Here is a 17194-nt window from a genome sequence, read left to right on the forward strand (position 1 = left end):
TGTGTGTGTACACTGTCCTATAAACAACAGGTATTTATTCAGGTTTATCCAATGAAAAATATTCTTAAAGTGAAATTGCGTGTCTATGTATCCAACAAATATCTATCACAAATGTACCTCATGCCAGGCTTTTGTGTTTGATTCTGATTTTGAAATCTACATTGAAAAGTAAAGAACCAAAAATATTCAAAGCAATACTGAACAATAAGGAATAGAAATTTCTTGAACTATATGTGAAAGACCTTTTATGGAATGACAATGTTGAAAAACAGACAAATCAGCCAGAGGAACCATGTGCATGTGGAAATTGTTATGTGATAGATATGACATTAAACATTGGTGAAGAAAGAGGGACTGTAAGTATCAGTAAATGATACTGGGACAGTTTCCACGTGGAAACAAGTACAATTACGTATCTACCGTACCTCAAACACTGAAATTATTCAAGAAGGATTAAATTCTTAAAATGGAAATAGTTTTATAACTACTGTAAGAAAATATTGGAAAATGTATTTTGAGGACATGAAGGTAGAGAAGAACTTCTTAAATAAAAATGTAATTTACAAAGATCTTAAGGAAAAACAGTAATTCAGTTATAAATGTCTATTTGATAAAGAGAACAAGGACATTTGCAACTTTCTTAGTAGACTGTAGATTTACATTTAAGGCATCAAACCCCCGGCAAATTAATGAAAATGAAATATAAATATGAAAAGGCAATCATCAAAGAAGAAATAACTAAAATTCACAATTGCACTATAATTAAGAAAATGCTAATCAAAACCACACTATACTACTTTTCATCTGTTAGCCTGTCAAAAATTTAACACCAATGACTGCAAATTCTTTATAGAAACCCTCACGTATCTGCATATTAAGAAATATACAAGTGCTGTTCATTGCTACAAAGTTTGAAATAGCAACGTTGAAAGTAATGCAAACATTCACTAATTGCAGAATAGATAAATAGCAAGTAGATTATTTATGTGATGAAGTATTAAAATAATGAATGTGCTGTGCTTAGTTGCTCAGTCATGTCCGACGCTGCGACCCCATGGACTGTAGCCCACCAGGCTCCTCTGTCCATGGGGATTCTCCAGGTGAGAATCCTGGAGTGGGTTGTCATTCTCTCTCACATTGCAGGTGGACTCTTTAGTCGAATACACTAGGGAAGCCCAAAATAATGAATAAAAAACGATATGCATATATAAGGGCTTCCCTGGTGACTCAGTGGTAAAGAATCTGTCTGCCAATGCAGGAGATGTGGTTTTTATCCCTGGGTTCGGAAGATCCCTTGGAGAAGGAAATGGCAACCACTCTAGTATTCTTACCTGGAAAATCCAATGGACAGAGGGAGCCTGGCAGGCTACAGTCCATGGGGTCGCAAAGAGCTGGACACGACTTAGCAACTAAACAACAACATGTATGTATGTGTGTATATATATATATATATATACACACACACACACACACACACACACACACGATGCAGTTTATCTCCAGCTGCAGTGTGAGATTCAAATAGAGAACATGGAGAGCACAAACCATAGAGGAAGGGTCCCAATGCTCAAAGTCAAACTAGGTATCAAGCTTTCCCTGCTTCTTCCATCCCTCCTGGAATAGAATATAAAACATAAATGTATCAGGGAGTCCCCTAAACAACTTTAATTCAAGGAATTCTTGGAAAATAAGTCAAATATCTTGTAGCTCAGTCGGTAAAGAATCTGCCTGCAGTGCAGGAGACCCGGGTTCGATCCCTGGGTTGGGAAGATCCCCTGGAGAAGGAAATGTCAACCCACTCCAGTATCCTTGCCTGGAAAATCTCATGGACAGAGGAGCCTGATGGGCTGCAGTCCATGGGGTTGCAAAGAGTCGGGCACAACTAAACTAACTATCTTTGTTGAGTCACATGTGTAAATATGAGTATGAGTGTGTGAGTGTGTGTGTGTGGTTTAATATTTGAGTGGCTTAAACGAAATGATTTATATTTTCCCTTGACATTCTTTCTCAGCTCTTGAGTCAATCAAATATACAGCAGAGTGACTATTCTACAGCCCTAAAGCAATGCAACAGAGAAAAGAACAGAACGTCTTCCATCATCCCTGGTAAGCTATGTTGAACTTTGGAAGAAAAAGGAAAACCAACTTTTAAAATAATATTAATAGAAGCCTTGTAGGTAATTTAACAATATTTTTCCATCTTGGAACAAAAGCAATATACTCATTTAATTATGTCAGATAATATAACTTAACAAGGACTCAAACTTTGAGGGCAAAATACATAGAAAAATTAGCTAAAAAGTCAAAGACACTGAACTTGCAAAATGCAGCTATATTTTTCCATTTGAGGAGGTGGGAAGGAGGTATAGAACTAGAGCTTACTTGTTTATGATGAATGTTCTGTGTTCCCAGTGGAAAGATCCAGGGTTGGCATTTCATCCCTGAGTGGTGAAGGCGCAGACTACATCAATGCCTCCTACATCATGGTAAGTCAGAGAGCTACTGGGAAGACTGAGTGCAAGCTTATGTTGCCAGAACCAAAACAGGGTGGTCTGCCTGAATCAGTGACTGGCAAATACCACAGGTGGACACGAGTCAAATCTGATGACTGCAGGTTCGCAGCCCACAGCAGCAATGGAATCACAGCATTCCTTGGTGTTTTCATGTGTGCTGGGACTGGAGAACCCTCAGTCAATGCAACTGAGTAGATGCAGGAACCAAACTCACCATTCAGAACTGATGTTCAGTTCAGTTCAGTTGCTCAGTCGTGTCCGACTCTTTGCAACCCCATGAACTGCAGCATGCCAGGCCTCCCTGTCCATCACCAACTCCCAGAGTCCACTCAAACTCATGTCCATCGAGTCGGTGATGCCATCCAACCATCTCATCCCCTGTTGTCCCCTTCCCCGCCTGCCTTCAGTCTTTCCCAGCATCAGGGTCTTTTCAGATGAGTCAGTTCTTCGCATCAGTGGCCAAAGGATTGGAGTTTCAGCTTCAACGTGATGAATAGACACAAAACATCCACTTACCCATCTGAGTGGCTCCATTTCATTCACCAAAGCAAATTTCCTGCAGAACCAGGATACACCAGCATTAGCAAGTCCAGTCTCACTGACATCACTCCAGGTCTGCAGCACAGTTCTCACCCTGCAAACTGGGCTCATTTGGCGACTTAGATTTCTAAAGATTCAACACTTTCTGTCTGCATTTAGCTCTACTATGAGAGGAGTGAGTGCTTTAGTAGCTGTTTTTTGACCTTCATTTCCATTTCAGGCCAGTCCATCACAGAGCTTGCCTTCAGATGAGAGGGTCCTAACTCCCATGCCCAAATCACTATTCTATTTAACTAGAAAAGAAAATACTAAGGCATATCTATACAGGAAACAAGGAGATATATGTCGGTGGCATCTAAAAGGGCTTCCCTGGTGGCTCAGATGGTAAAGAGTCTGCTTGCAATGCAGGAGACATGGGTTCAATCCCTGGAGCAGGAAGATCCCTTGGAGAATGGAATGGCTACCCACTCCAGTATTCTTGCCTAAAAAATTCCATGGATTTTTGTGTATGGTGTTAGAAAGTGTTCTAGTTTCATTCTTTTACAAGTGGTTGACCAGATTTCCCAGCACCACTTGTTAAAGAGATTGTCTTTAATCCATTGTATATTCTTGCCTCCTTTGTCAAAGATAAGGTGTCCATATGTGCGTGGATTTATCTCTGGGCTTTCTGTTTTGTTCCATTGATCTGTATTTCTGTCTTTGTGCCAGTACCATACTGTCTTGATAACTGTGGCTTTGTAGTAGAGCCTGAAGTCAGGTAGGTTGATTCCTCCAGTTCCATTCTTCTTTCTCAAGATCGCTTTGGCTATTCGAGGTTTTTTGTATTTCCATACAAATTGTGAAATTATTTGTTCTAGCTCTGTGAAGAATGCTGTTGGTAGCTTGATAGGGATTGCATTGAATCTATAAATTGCTTTGGGTAGTATACTCATTTTCACTATATTGATTCTTCCAATCCATGAACATGGTATATTTCTCCATCTGTTAGTGTCCTCTTTGATTTCTTTCACCAGTGTTTTATAGTTTTCTATATATAGGTCTTTAGTTTCTTTAGGTAGATATATTCCTAAGTATTTTATTCTTTCCGTTGCAATGGTGAATGGAATTGTTTCCTTAATTTCTCTTTCTGTTTTCTCATTATTAGTGTATAGGAATGCAAGGGATTTCTGTGTGTTGATTTTATATCCTGCAACTTTACTATAGTCATTGATTAGCTCTAGTAATTTTCTGGTGGAGTCTTTAGGGTTTTCTATGTAGAGGATCATGTCATCTGCAAACAGTGAGAGCTTTACTTCTTCTTTTCCAATTTGGATTCCTTTTATTTCTTTTTCTGCTCTGATTGCTGTGGCCAAAACTTCCAAAACTATGTTGAATAGTAATGGTGAAAGTGGGCACCCTTGTCTTGTTCCTGACTTTAGAGGAAATGCTTTCAATTTTTCACCATTGAGGATAATGTTTGCTGTGGGTTTGTCATATATAGCTTTTATTATGTTGAGGTATGTTCCTTCTATTCCTGCTTTCTGGAGAGTTTTGATCATAAATGGATGTTGAATTTTGTCAAAGGCTTTCTCTGCATCTATTGAGATAATCATATGGTTTTTATTTTTCAATTTGTTAATGTGGTGTATTACATTGATTGATTTGCGGATATTGAAGAATCCTTGCATCCCTGGGATAAAGCCCACTTGGTCATGGTGTATGATCTTTTTAATGTGTTGTTGAATTCTGATTGCTAGAATTTTGTTAAGGATTTTTGCATCTATGTTCATCAGTGATATTGGCCTGTAGTTTTCTTTTTTTGTGGGATCTTTGTCAGGTTTTGGTATTAGGGTGATGGTGGCCTCATAGAATGAGTTTGGAAGTTTACCATCCTCTGCAATTTTCTGGAAGAGTTTGAGCAGGATAGGTGTTAGCTCTTCTCTTAATTTTTGGTAGAATTCAGCTGTGAAGCCGTCTGGACCTGGGCTTTTGTTTGCTGGAAGATTTTTGATTACAGTTTCAATTTCCGTGCTTGTGATGGGTCTGTTAAGATTTTCTATTTCTTCCTGGTTAAGTTTTGGAAAGTTGTACTTTTCTAAGAATTTGTCCATTTCTTCCACGTTGTCAATTTTATTGGCATATAATTGTTGATAGTACTCTCTTATGATCCTTTGTATTTCTGTGTTGTCTGTTGTGATCTCTCCATTTTCATTTCTAATTTTATTGATTTGATTTTTCTCCCTTTGTTTCTTGATGAGTCTGGCTAATGGTTTGTCAATTTTATTTATCCTTTCAAAGAACCAGATTTTGGTTTTGTTGATTTTGCTATGGTCTCTTTTGTTTCTTTTGCATTTATTTCTGCTCTAATTTTTAAGATTTCTTTCCTTCTACTAACCCTGGGGTTCTTCATTTCTTCCTTTTCTAATTGCTTTAGATGTAGAGTTAGGTTATTTATTTGACTTTTTTCTTGTTTCTTGAGGTGTGCCTGTATTGCTATGAACTTTCCCCTTAGGACTGCTTTTACCGTGTCGCACAGGTTTTGGGTTGTCGTGTTTTCATTTTCATTCGTTTCTATGCAAATTTTGATTTCTTTTTTGATTTCTTCTGTGATTTGTTGGTTATTCAGCAGCGTGTTGTTCAGCCTCCATATGTTGGATTTTTTAATAGTTTTTCTCCTGTATTGAGATCTAATCTTACTGCATTGTGGTCAGAAAAGATGCTTGGAATGATTTCTATTTTTTTGAATTTACCAAGGCTAGCTTTATGGCCCAGGATGTGATCTATCCTGGAGAAGGTTCCATGTGCGCTTGAGAAGAAGGTGAAATTCATTGTTTTGGGATGAAATGTCCTATAGATATCAATTAGGTCTAACTGGTCTATTGTATCGTTTAAAGTTTGTGTTTCCTTGTTAATTTTCTGTTTAGTTGATCTATCCATAGGTGTGAGTGGGGTATTAAAGTCTCCCACTATTATTGTGTTATTGTTAATTTCTTCTTTCATACTTGTTAGCATTTGTCTTACATACTGCGGTGCTCCCATGTTGGGTGCATATATATTTATAATTGTTATATCTTCTTCTTGGATTGATCCTTTGATCATTATGTAGTGACCATCTTTGTCTCTTTTCACAGTCTTTGTTTTAAAGTCTATTTTATCTGATATGAGTATTGCTACTCCTGCTTTCTTTTGGTCCCTATTTGCATGGAAAATCTTTTTCCAGCCCTTCACTTTCAGTCTGTATGTGTCCCCTGTTTTGAGGTGGGTCTCTTGTAGACAACATATGTAGGGGTCTTGTTTTTGTATCCATTCAGCCAGTCTTTGTCTTTTGGTTGGGGCATTCAACCCATTTACGTTTAAGGTAATTACTGATAAGTATGACCCCGTTGCCATTTACTTTATTGTTTTGGGTTCGAATTTATACACCATTTTTGTGTTTCCTGTCTAGAGAATATCCTTTAGTATCTGTTGGAGAGCTGGTTTGGTGGTGCAGAATTCTCTCAGCTTTTGCTTGTCTGAAAAGCTTTTGATTTCTCCTTCATACTTGAATGAGATCCTTGCTGGGTACAATAATCTGGGCTGTAGGTTATTTTCTTTCATCACTTTAAGTATGTCTTGCCATTCCCTCCTGGCTTGAAGAGTTTCTATTGAAAGATCAGCTGTTATCCTTATGGGTATTCCCTTGTGTGTTATTTGTTGTTTTTCCCTTGCTGCTTTTAATATTTGTTCTTTGTGTTTGATCTTTGTTAATTTGATTAATATGTGTCTTGGGGTGTTTCGCCTTGGGTTTATCCTGTTTGGGACTCTCTGGGTTTCTTGGACTTGGGTGATTATTTCCTTCCCCATTTTAGGGAAGTTTTCAACTATTATCTCCTCAAGTATTTTCTCATGGTCTTTCTTTTTGTCTTCTTCTTCTGGGACCCCTATGATTCGAATGTTGTAGCGTTTAATATTGTCCTGGAGGTCTCTGAGATTGTCCTCATTTCTTTTAATTCGTTTTTCTTTTGTCCTCTCTGATTCATTTATTTCTACCATTCTATCTTCTAATTCACTAATGGATTAAAGATCTCAACGTAAGACCAGAAACTATAAAACTCCTAGAGGAGAACATAGGCAAAACACTCTCTGACATACATCACAGCAGGATCCTCTATGACCCACCTCCCAGAATATTGGAAATAAAAGCAAAAATAAACAAATGGGACCTAATTAACCTTAAAAGCTTCTGCACATCAAAGGAAACTATTAGCAAGGTGAAAAGACAGCCTTCAGAATGGGAGAAGATAATAGCAAATGAAGCAACTGACAAACAACTAATCTCGAGAATATACAAGCAACTCCTACAGCTCAACTCCAGAAAAATAAATGACCCAATCAAAACATGGGCCAAAGACCTAAATAGACATTTCTCCGAAGAAGACATACAGATGGCTAACAAACACATGAAAAGATGCTCAACATCACTCATTATCAGAGAAATGCAAATCAAAACCACTATGAGGTACCATTTCACACCAGTCAGAATGGCTGCGATCCAAAAGTCTACAAGTAATAAATGCTGGAGAGGGTGTGGAGAAAAGGGAACCCTCTTCCACTGTTGGTGGGAATGCAAACTAGTACAGCCACTATGGAGAACAGTGTGGAGATTCCTTAAAAAACTGGAAATAGACCTGCCTTATGATCCAGCAATCCCACTGCTGGGCATACACACTGAGGAAACCAGAAGGGAAAGAGACACGTGTACCCCAATGTTCATCGCAGCACTGTTTATAATAGCCAGGACATGGAAGCAACCTAGATGTCCATCAGCAGATGAATGGATAAGAAAGCTGTGGTACATATACACAATGGAGTATTATTCAGCCATTAAAAAGAATACATTTGAATCAGTTCTAATGAGATGGATGAAACTGGAGCCTATTATACAGAGTGAAGTAAGCCAGAAAGAAAAACACCAATACAGTATACTAACGCATATATATGGAATTTAGAAAGATGGTAACAATAACCCTGTGTACGAGACAGCAAAAGAGACACTGATGTATAGAACAGTCTTATGGACTCTGTGAGAGAGGGAGAGGGTGGGAAGATTTGGGAGAATGGCATTGAAACATGTAAAATATCATGTATGAAACGAGTTGCCAGTCCAGGTTCGATGCACGATACTGGATGCTTGGGGCTGATGCACTGGGACGACCCAGAGGGATGGAATGGGGAGGGAGGAGGGAGGAGGGTTCAGGATGGGGAACACATGTATACCTGTGGCGGATTCATTTTGATATTTGGCAAAACTAATACAGTTATATAAAGTTTAAAAATAAAATAAAATTAAAAAAAAAAAAATTCCATGGACAGAGGAGTCTGGAGGGCTACAGTCCCTGGGGTCACAAAGAGTCGGACATGACGGAGTGACTAACACTTTCATTTTTAGGGCTTCCCAGGTGGCACAGTGGTAGAGAATCTGACTGCCAATGCAAGAGGTGCAGGAGTTATCTAAAAGCATGCCATACTTAAACAGGGGCTTCTTAATACTACAGGAAGCAGATGTTTTTCCTCAAAAATCGAGAATGGATTGAGAACAAATGTAAATATTGCTTTGTGTGTTAGTTAGATAAAAGGCTGTTCTTTTCAAGAAAATAATTAAATGTTGGCTACCTACAAAGCTTGCCACAGTACGTCTGAAGATTTGCAAAATAGGATGAATTTTTATCTACTTGGAATGATATGGGATATGGACTGAAGTTGCAGGATAGACTGGAAGTCCTTTCAAGGTCTTTTCCTGGGCTTCCCTGGTGCTCAGTGGTAAAGAATCCACCTGCCAATGCAGGAGACACAGGCTCAATCCCTGATCTGGGAAGATTCCATGTGCTGAGGGGCAGCTAAGCCCATGTGCCACAGCTATTGAGCGTAAGCTATAGAGCCTGGGAGCCCCAAACAACTGAGCCTACGTGGCACAGCTACTGAAGCCCACAAGCCCTAGAGCTCGTGTTCCACAAGAGCGGCCACTGAAATGAGAAGCCCGTGCACCATAATTAGAGAGGAGCCCCCCACCCCCCCCCACCCCCCCGCTCACTGCAGGTAGACAGAAGCCCTCAAAACAGCAAAGACCCAGCAGGACCAGAAACAAATAAAATTATTGTTTTAAAGATCTTTTCGTACCCAAAGCATCTACAATTAACAAGAAAAACATTTAATTATGTACAGCCTACTCATTCAAATCTGAATATATGAACTTAAAAGTTTTCTGCTTATCAAATAAGATTGTAACCAAAAGAAAGTAAGTTGAGTAGAATTCTACTTGATGAATAAATGAAGATAAAGCTTAAAAAAAGTAAAAAACATTCCATACTTCAAATGAGTCTATGGGAGCTAGAAATGGGATCTAAGAGATTCCATTGCAGAAGGAGCCATGGTTTTGGTAAGCAGCAGCATGGAAATCATGATTAATTCAATGGCACCAGCTTTTAGGTTTCTGCAGCAACATTTGCAAGGTGGCACCGCTAGTTCCTGGAGAATGAAATGGCAACCCACTCCAGTACCCTTTTCTGGAAAATCCCATGGACGGAGGAGCCTTGTATGCTACAGTCCATGGGGTCGCAAAGAGTCAGACACGACTGAGCAACTTCACTCACTCACTCACACCCCTAGTTCCTCTCTTGTAGAGGCAGTCAAGATGTAAAGTATCCTATTGCCAGTGGGTGTGAAATTTGGCATTGCCATTGGGACTTATGAAGTTTAAGAAATGCAGAGTTTCTAGATTTCTGTTCTATCTAGTGTGGGAGACATAGTCCACAAGCCATTTCGTTAAGTCTCTTCCTAGAAGAGATAACTGTGTGATAACATAAGATGATAACTTCTTCAGCTTCAGTTTAATTATGTATGAAGTGAAGCTCACATTCCCTTTCTCATAGTACTGCTGTGAGGAATAAAGAAGGAAAATGCTTAGCACTGTACCTGGCATATAGGATGGGTCCATAACATTGGCTATAATAATCACATTATTATTTACAGACACAATCTAAAAATAAAAAGACTAACATGACCATTAACCTATAACTGTTTCTTAAATATTTACAGTCATATGCCAAGGCTCTTTCTATCCTCTCTTTGATTATGTAGGGCTATTATCAGAGCAATGAATTCATCATCACCCAGCATCCCCTTCTCCACACCATCAAGGATTTCTGGAGGATGATATGGGACCATAATGCCCAGCTGGTTGTTATGCTTCCAGATGGTCAGAATATGGTAAGCCCTTCAGGTCACTTTTGGCACTTTCTTTTTAGAGTAGGTATCAAGGCACAACTACTCAAAAGTCCAGTACACAAAGTATTTTTTTCAACTAATAAACTAATATTGAAGTTGTACCTTGTCTTTTATTGGATCTGGTTTGAATGCAATATCTCAGGTCTGAAATTGTTGAATGACAGTTTTAAATAAAAGTAGGTTGAAATTAACTTAAGTATTTATTATGCTGCTTAGGGAATTAGAATTGCAATCATGAATGAAGTCAGTCCATATACTTCTACTTGCGTTTTTTAAATAAAACTTGTTAGGATATTTTAAGAGTAAATTTTGAGATTCAAAGAAAAATTTGAGTTGAATTTTCTACGCAACCTGTTAACTTTGTTTCACAGTCTGACTTAGACATTTTATTAAATCTAGAATCATCTTTGTCTTTTAATCCTCCAGGCAGAAGATGAATTTGTTTACTGGCCAAATAAAGATGAGCCTATAAATTGTGAGAGTTTTAAGGTCACTCTTATGGCTGAAGAACACAAATGTCTGTCTAACGAGGAAAAACTTATAATGCAAGATTTTATCCTAGAAGCTACACAGGTATGGACATAGTTTAAATGATAAACTTTTCATCTTTTTAAATATATGCCAGTTTAAAGATCTCTCCTAGAAATTAAAAGAAGGAATCTGATTTCTTATAAATTGAGGCAAATTACCCAAATAATAAATTTTACCTTACATGTTATTTTCATTTTTTTAAATCTTATAGAATCATTAAACAATTAGCCATCACTAAACTCCACCATCCTTGATTTCTACACACACAGGAAGTCAAAAATTTCTTCTTTACTCCAAAGCAGTTGCTGATAGAAGTTAAGTTGAAACTAAACAGAATAAAAACAAATAATTTTATTAATCCTAATTCTCATGTTTTAAGGCCAGTGTTTACCTTGTCTTCTCCTAAGTAAAATGGGAAAAATATTACCTACCAGTAAAAACAAGTTTACTGTCCTCTACTGATGTACAGGGGGTTGTTCAGTGAAGAACTGCTTTGAAAACATGCAGTGCAATGAATTAGGGTTTTACTAAACTCTTGATTGTCTACAGTTTGAATTCTTTGTCAATAATTATTTCTGTAATTACAGCATAGTTCATAAATTATTGTATGGCTCCTGTAAAAGACTAAAAGATGCTAATAATGATCAGTAAGGTATGTGAAATTTGGAGGACTTGCTCAATCAGAAAAAAATTAAATCATATTTTAGATGGTTTAAATGTTTCACTTTAATTCTGAAACTGGTAAAAAACATATAGGATATATAAGAAGATTCAGTATTTGCTAGAATATTTGGTTGACCAACACTTATAAAATTGATGATGCAAATACATTGTTTTCTAAATGTTTTATAGTTCTGCTTGAAATTGATGTTTCATATTATATTTTGTGAGTCAAGAGTCCAGTTTTATTGTTTCATGTGAATAGCCATTGTTCCAGCATCATTTATAGATCAACAATACCAGTTCAGTCATTAATCAGATTCCTGTATATGTATAATCCACTTTAGGAAACTGAGGATCAGAAGTTTAAGAGCGTTAAAGTCATTCAACCTGGTTTGGTCACTTAAGCAAGGGTTTGAACTGGGGCTAGAGTGGGACCCATGTCTCCATCCTCCTTGCCAGTACTTCCCACACTGTGTCATGCAATCATATTCTTGCCTTAGTTGAACCTGAGTAATGCTGCTATTTGAAGAAGTCTATGCTATCTTTTTCTTTTTTACTTCAAATACAGATGATTTACAATATTATATGTTACAGGTACACAATATAATGATTCATAATTTTTAAAGGAATGTCTGTGCAATTTTTAAAGCAAATTTTAAAACAGAAGATTTCTCTTTGTAAGTTTTTGTAAGTTTAATTTTATGGACACAACCACATCTCTGTTCATGATTTGATTGGCAATATAAAGTCCACCAACAAGGATTATTTTAGAATAAAAAAGAGGCCACATCTGTACACGGCAAATGTGGTGTCATGGTGATTTCTCCCTTCCATGATGACGGACGGGCTACAACGACTGCTACACTCCGTGTGTGACTTGGTTTCATCACCTTCCTGCAATTCCTGATTTTCACAGAAATAATTATTGACAAAGAATTCAAATTGGTGTCTTGTAGATAGTCAGGAGTTTAGTTTAAAGAAAAAAAACAACCCTGGTTTGTTGCACTATGATTCAATGAATGGACTCCTGCACTCAGCATATGATTTGGTTTTATTGCATTCCTGTAGTTACTGATTTTCCTCAATTCATCTACTCACCACCCAATATGACACTTTTTAAAACACTGATTTTACCTCTTCTTGTAGGATGATTATGTACTTGAAGTGCGGCACTTTCAGTGTCCCAAATGGCCAAATCCAGACAGCCCCATTAGTAAAACTTTTGAACTTATAAGTATTATCAAAGAAGAAGCTGCCACCAGGGATGGGCCCATGATTGTTCATGATGAGTAAGTGCCACACCTTAAACCTCTTCACACCTGACATGCTCTGGGTGTGTGTATATTTCTGTTATCTTTGTACTAACCTAATATTTTGGACCCATGGTGAATTATTCAGCCAGGGTAGATTATTGCTTCTCATGGACATGATTAACACAGAATAGTTTGGGGGTTTTTTCCACTTAGAGCTCCTGCTGAAGGCAGAAGATGGGTGCAGGGTCATAGGCATTTGCTCTCGCATCCTATGCTAAGACAACTTTCTGTGATGAGTCAGTGTTTTAGAACCTGGATTTTTACAGATTCTAACCACGGAGACATTCCTCAGCCACTGACTTCATGGGACTGGAGTAAAATTGATATCATGATATCATTTTTATTTACCAGAAATAGAAATCTGTATCCAATTGATCTTTCCAGGTTTCTGTTGTAAACCAAAATGCATGTGCATATTACATATGATACTTAGATACTTATTTTATAATATATATTATTATTTAACCTCAGTCAGATTATTTTGATTTATGGCCAACCCATTCCATAGTATAACAAAACGAAATGTATAACCAAATACTTAATTTCTATAAAGTGCCTCATTACTAATATTGTGAACACTCCACAATGTTTCAAATTAAACCATAGTTCCATGGACAATAAAGTGAGGAGACAATATGTTAAAAATTTCAGTGTCCTTACTGCCAAGTTGTCAAGGCCACATGCTCTGTGAGTTCCAAATGTGAATGTTTGATGCATCTGAATGGAGTCTTTGTCCCTTCCATTTGCTTCCAGGCATGGAGGAGTGACAGCTGGAACTTTCTGTGCTCTGACGACCCTTATGCACCAACTTGAAAAAGAAAATTCCATGGATGTGTACCAGGTAGCCAAGATGATCAATTTGATGAGGCCAGGAGTCTTTGCCGACATTGTAAGTAACAAGACAGCGACTCAAGCTTTTCCTGTTAGAGCACCTGTTACTTTCTAGGGGCTACCAAAATCATTTTGTTGTGTACCTAAAAGAACACATTGATAACATTAAGTTTTCAAGCTGAATTATATTCCATTTGCAATCCATAGAACTGGAACTATAAACAATAAACATTTAAAGTTTATCTTCCAGAAAATTGATGGATCAAAAATTTTCAATTTCATTGTGTGCTTTTTTGTGAGACTTAGTATAATTCTGAAAAAATATCTTTAGTAGAAGCACCAACTAATCTGATTTATCTAACAAAATAAACAGTTTATTCCAGCGTTCAAGTTCTGCATAGCCTCAAAGAGCAGTCAGAAGATAGAATTCAATTGTTCGCTTTTTTATCAAGCCAAATTCATTTTCTAAACTTAAGAAGTAGCTAATTCTGAGAGTACTCTTTAAAAAAGAGAAAGACACTCATACAATCAAGAAAGAGCATAACACATCTGGAAAGATAAGTCTCAACTCTGAGAATAATTTGGAAGCTTTTATACTAGAAAAAAGGGCTAGAAAGACAATAGGGAACTTTGTGCATGCCCTAGTGGGAGAAGCTTAGGTGAATGCAGAAATCATAGGCTCCCTTCTAACTTTCTGGTCTGTATATGGAAGGGCCTTATAAAGGGTCCATCTTCAAAGCTCCAGCCCACACCAGCTGGTCAGAGAGCAGGCAAAGCCTTGTGCACACACACTTCAGAGGAGCCCTTGTTAAAAGTCTCATTCAGGCAAGGTGAGTTGTATGTGCCAAGCTTGTCATTTGAAATTGCTTTCTGGAGACTAAACTACACCCAAGTTTCACAAATGCATTTACTAAGACATGTGGTCCTAATGGTTTCCTACTGTGGTGCCAGCCATTAGCTCACAGCCTTTGCAACTGCCTTGCCCCCACCTCACCATCCCCAGGTTGGCATCTGAAAGAGAGCAACTCTTTATTCTTCTGTGTGTCTCTGAAACCAGAGCAGGACACATGCTCTCCTTTGCACCAAGCAGGACATAGGACTGCCCGGGCTGGTAGAGTGTGAAGAATACTGGGTAAACAGTGGGTCCTGTCAAAGGCCTGCATTCCCCTTGAATTCCCTGCTGACAGTGCAGTCCTGAGGTTTCGTAACAACTGGAGAATGGAGAATGAATAACTCAGTGGGAATCAAGAGTCGAGTGCCAAAGGGCTTGCACACAAGTTGATAAATCAGTATTAGAACCTTATCACATCTCCTTCTGATTGATTCCATGACGTTTGAGTAGGAATGGAGTGCTTACCATTGGCAAATGTATATGGGCCAATGTTCTAGGTCCGTAAGGGTTGGCTAATTGTAGAGCTACTTTAAAATTTAATCAGAAGGAGACATTAATATGGATGGTGTACCTCTGCCAACCTCTGCCAATTATAACAGAGCCGTTCACACAATGACCTTCCTTGGTCAGTGGCAAAGGATGACTGCAAACATGCCTTCTTTTTAAAATTGTATATCTTCACTGAGTTTCCTGTTTCCTACCACCTCTGTTCTCCAGGAGCAGTATCAGTTTCTCTACAAAGCAGTCCTCAGCCTTGTGAGCACAAGGCAGGAAGAGAACCCGTCCACCTCTCTGGACAGTAATGGCGCAGCATTGGCTGATGGAAATATAGCCGAGAGTTTAGAGTCTTTAGTTTGACATGGAAAGGGGTGAGAAGAGTCCACATGTGAGCCTTGCTTTCCTCTTCCTAAAATTAGACTGGAAAATCAGTTCAGTTCTGTTATCTGTTTACTTCACATCACCTGACAGTTACTACCATGACATAGGATTCTGCTGCCAAATTTACATCATTAACAATGTGTGCCTTTTTTGCAAAACTTCTTGTAATTCACTTATTGTGTTTAAACTAAAATGATTGAAATTGACAGTATTTCTAAGAATGGAATTGTGGTATCTTTTTTTCATATTGATTTTAACAGAAAATTTCAATTTACAGATACTAGAAATTCCCAACTAGAATCCCAAACAAAAAACATGTTTGTTTTTAGTGTCAAATTTTTAGCTGTATTTGTAGCAATCATCAGGTTTGCTAGAAATATAACTTTTAATATAGTATACTGTAAATAAAACACCCTGTTCCCTATGATAGTCAACATTTTACAACTGCATTATTCACCTAATGTAGAAATAATCTAATACTTACTGTAAATACTGCTCTAGCGTCTCCATGGACCAAATTTATATTTATAATTGTAGATTTTTATATTTTACTACTGAGTCAGTTTTCTAGTTCTGTGTAATTATTTAGTTTAATGATGCAGCTCATTATCTGGTCTTACTCTGTGAGTCTTCTTGATATTGTTTTGTGTTGTGATTAACTGCTTTAGCATGTAATTTTAACTTTTATGGAAAATAAAAATGCATTTGTTTTGAAGGAAGATGTTTTTATGAGAATAACACCTTACCTGACATTGTTTAAATGGTTTTTATCCAAGACATTGCAAAAATAAATATAAATATCACCATCAGTTTGTGTTTGCTTGTGGAGTATTGAGGCATATGTAGAAGAAAATTATGGATATGTTCCCTCTGAAATGATGGACACAAAACAAGGTTGATGGGATGGGACAGTGTGTAGAGTTGACTCCCAAACTGTGCAGTAAGGCCCACAGGAAACAGAATTGAACATCTGAGGACAGCAGAGCAGTGTGTATTAACACAGCACAAATACCCCTATTAAAGTATTTGGTTCTTGTTATTCACTCAGTCGTGTCTGACTGTGACCCCATAGACGGTAGCCCACCCAGCTCCTCTGTCCATGAAATTCTCCAGGCAAGAATACTGCAGTGGGTACCCATTCACTTCTCCAGGGGATATTCCCTACCCAGGGATCGAACCTGGATCTCCTGCATAGCAGGCAGATTCTTTACTGTTTGAGCCACCAGGAAGCTTCAAGTTAGGACTTAACTCTGTGTTTTGTATTTCTTGCTAATTAAGTAAAATTAAAAATGAGTGTTAGGACTAAAAGAAAATTGGAAATAGGAAGTTATTAGATTAGCTGCCAGTGACTAACAAATATTTCTTCAGAACAGGCAACTTTTCTCACTGGATCCTTTCCAGTAGAATTCAAGTCTGATCAATATATTTCCAATACAATCACCAAATGTAAACCATTGTAAAGAAGACTAATCTATACAAAAGATAAGACTAGCTACCTGCATGGCTATGCAAATTGTGCATTGCATCTACTGGGGAGCCAATCAAAGCACAGTACGGTTCAGTCACTCAGTCGCTCAGTCGTGTCCGACTCTTTGCGACCCCATGAATCACAGCACGCCAGGCCTCCCTGTCCATCACCAACTCCCAGAGTTTATTCAAACTCATGTCCATCGAGTCAGTGATGCCATCCAGCTGTCTCATCCTCTGTCATCCCCTTCTCCTGCCCTCAATCCCTCCCAGCATCAGGGTCTTTTCCAATGAGTCAACTCTTCGCATGAGGTGGCCAAAGTA

At 38.0% G+C, this 17194-nt stretch overlaps 1 protein-coding gene across 5 annotated transcripts in view; it reads left to right on the top strand.

The window, feature by feature from the left end:
* The window catches only part of PTPRZ1 (protein tyrosine phosphatase receptor type Z1), a 210330-nt gene extending 194118 nt beyond the window's left edge, over nucleotides 1-16212 (top strand). For all 5 annotated transcript variants that reach the window (XM_025291413.3, XM_025291412.3, XM_025291414.3 and 2 more), the window contains 7 exons: nucleotides 2012-2105; nucleotides 2412-2485; nucleotides 10148-10276; nucleotides 10721-10867; nucleotides 12635-12777; nucleotides 13555-13690; nucleotides 15242-16212. In XM_025291413.3, coding sequence (XP_025147198.3) covers nucleotides 2012-2105; nucleotides 2412-2485; nucleotides 10148-10276; nucleotides 10721-10867; nucleotides 12635-12777; nucleotides 13555-13690; nucleotides 15242-15382 — 864 coding nt within the window. In that variant the 3' untranslated portion in view covers nucleotides 15383-16212. The remainder of the gene's footprint in view (nucleotides 1-2011; nucleotides 2106-2411; nucleotides 2486-10147; nucleotides 10277-10720; nucleotides 10868-12634; nucleotides 12778-13554; nucleotides 13691-15241) is intronic.
* The last annotated feature ends 982 nt before the right edge of the window (nucleotides 16213-17194 follow it).

This window comes from Bubalus bubalis, chromosome 8, assembly GCF_019923935.1.
Source record: "Bubalus bubalis isolate 160015118507 breed Murrah chromosome 8, NDDB_SH_1, whole genome shotgun sequence".
NCBI lineage: Eukaryota > Metazoa > Chordata > Mammalia > Artiodactyla > Bovidae > Bubalus > Bubalus bubalis.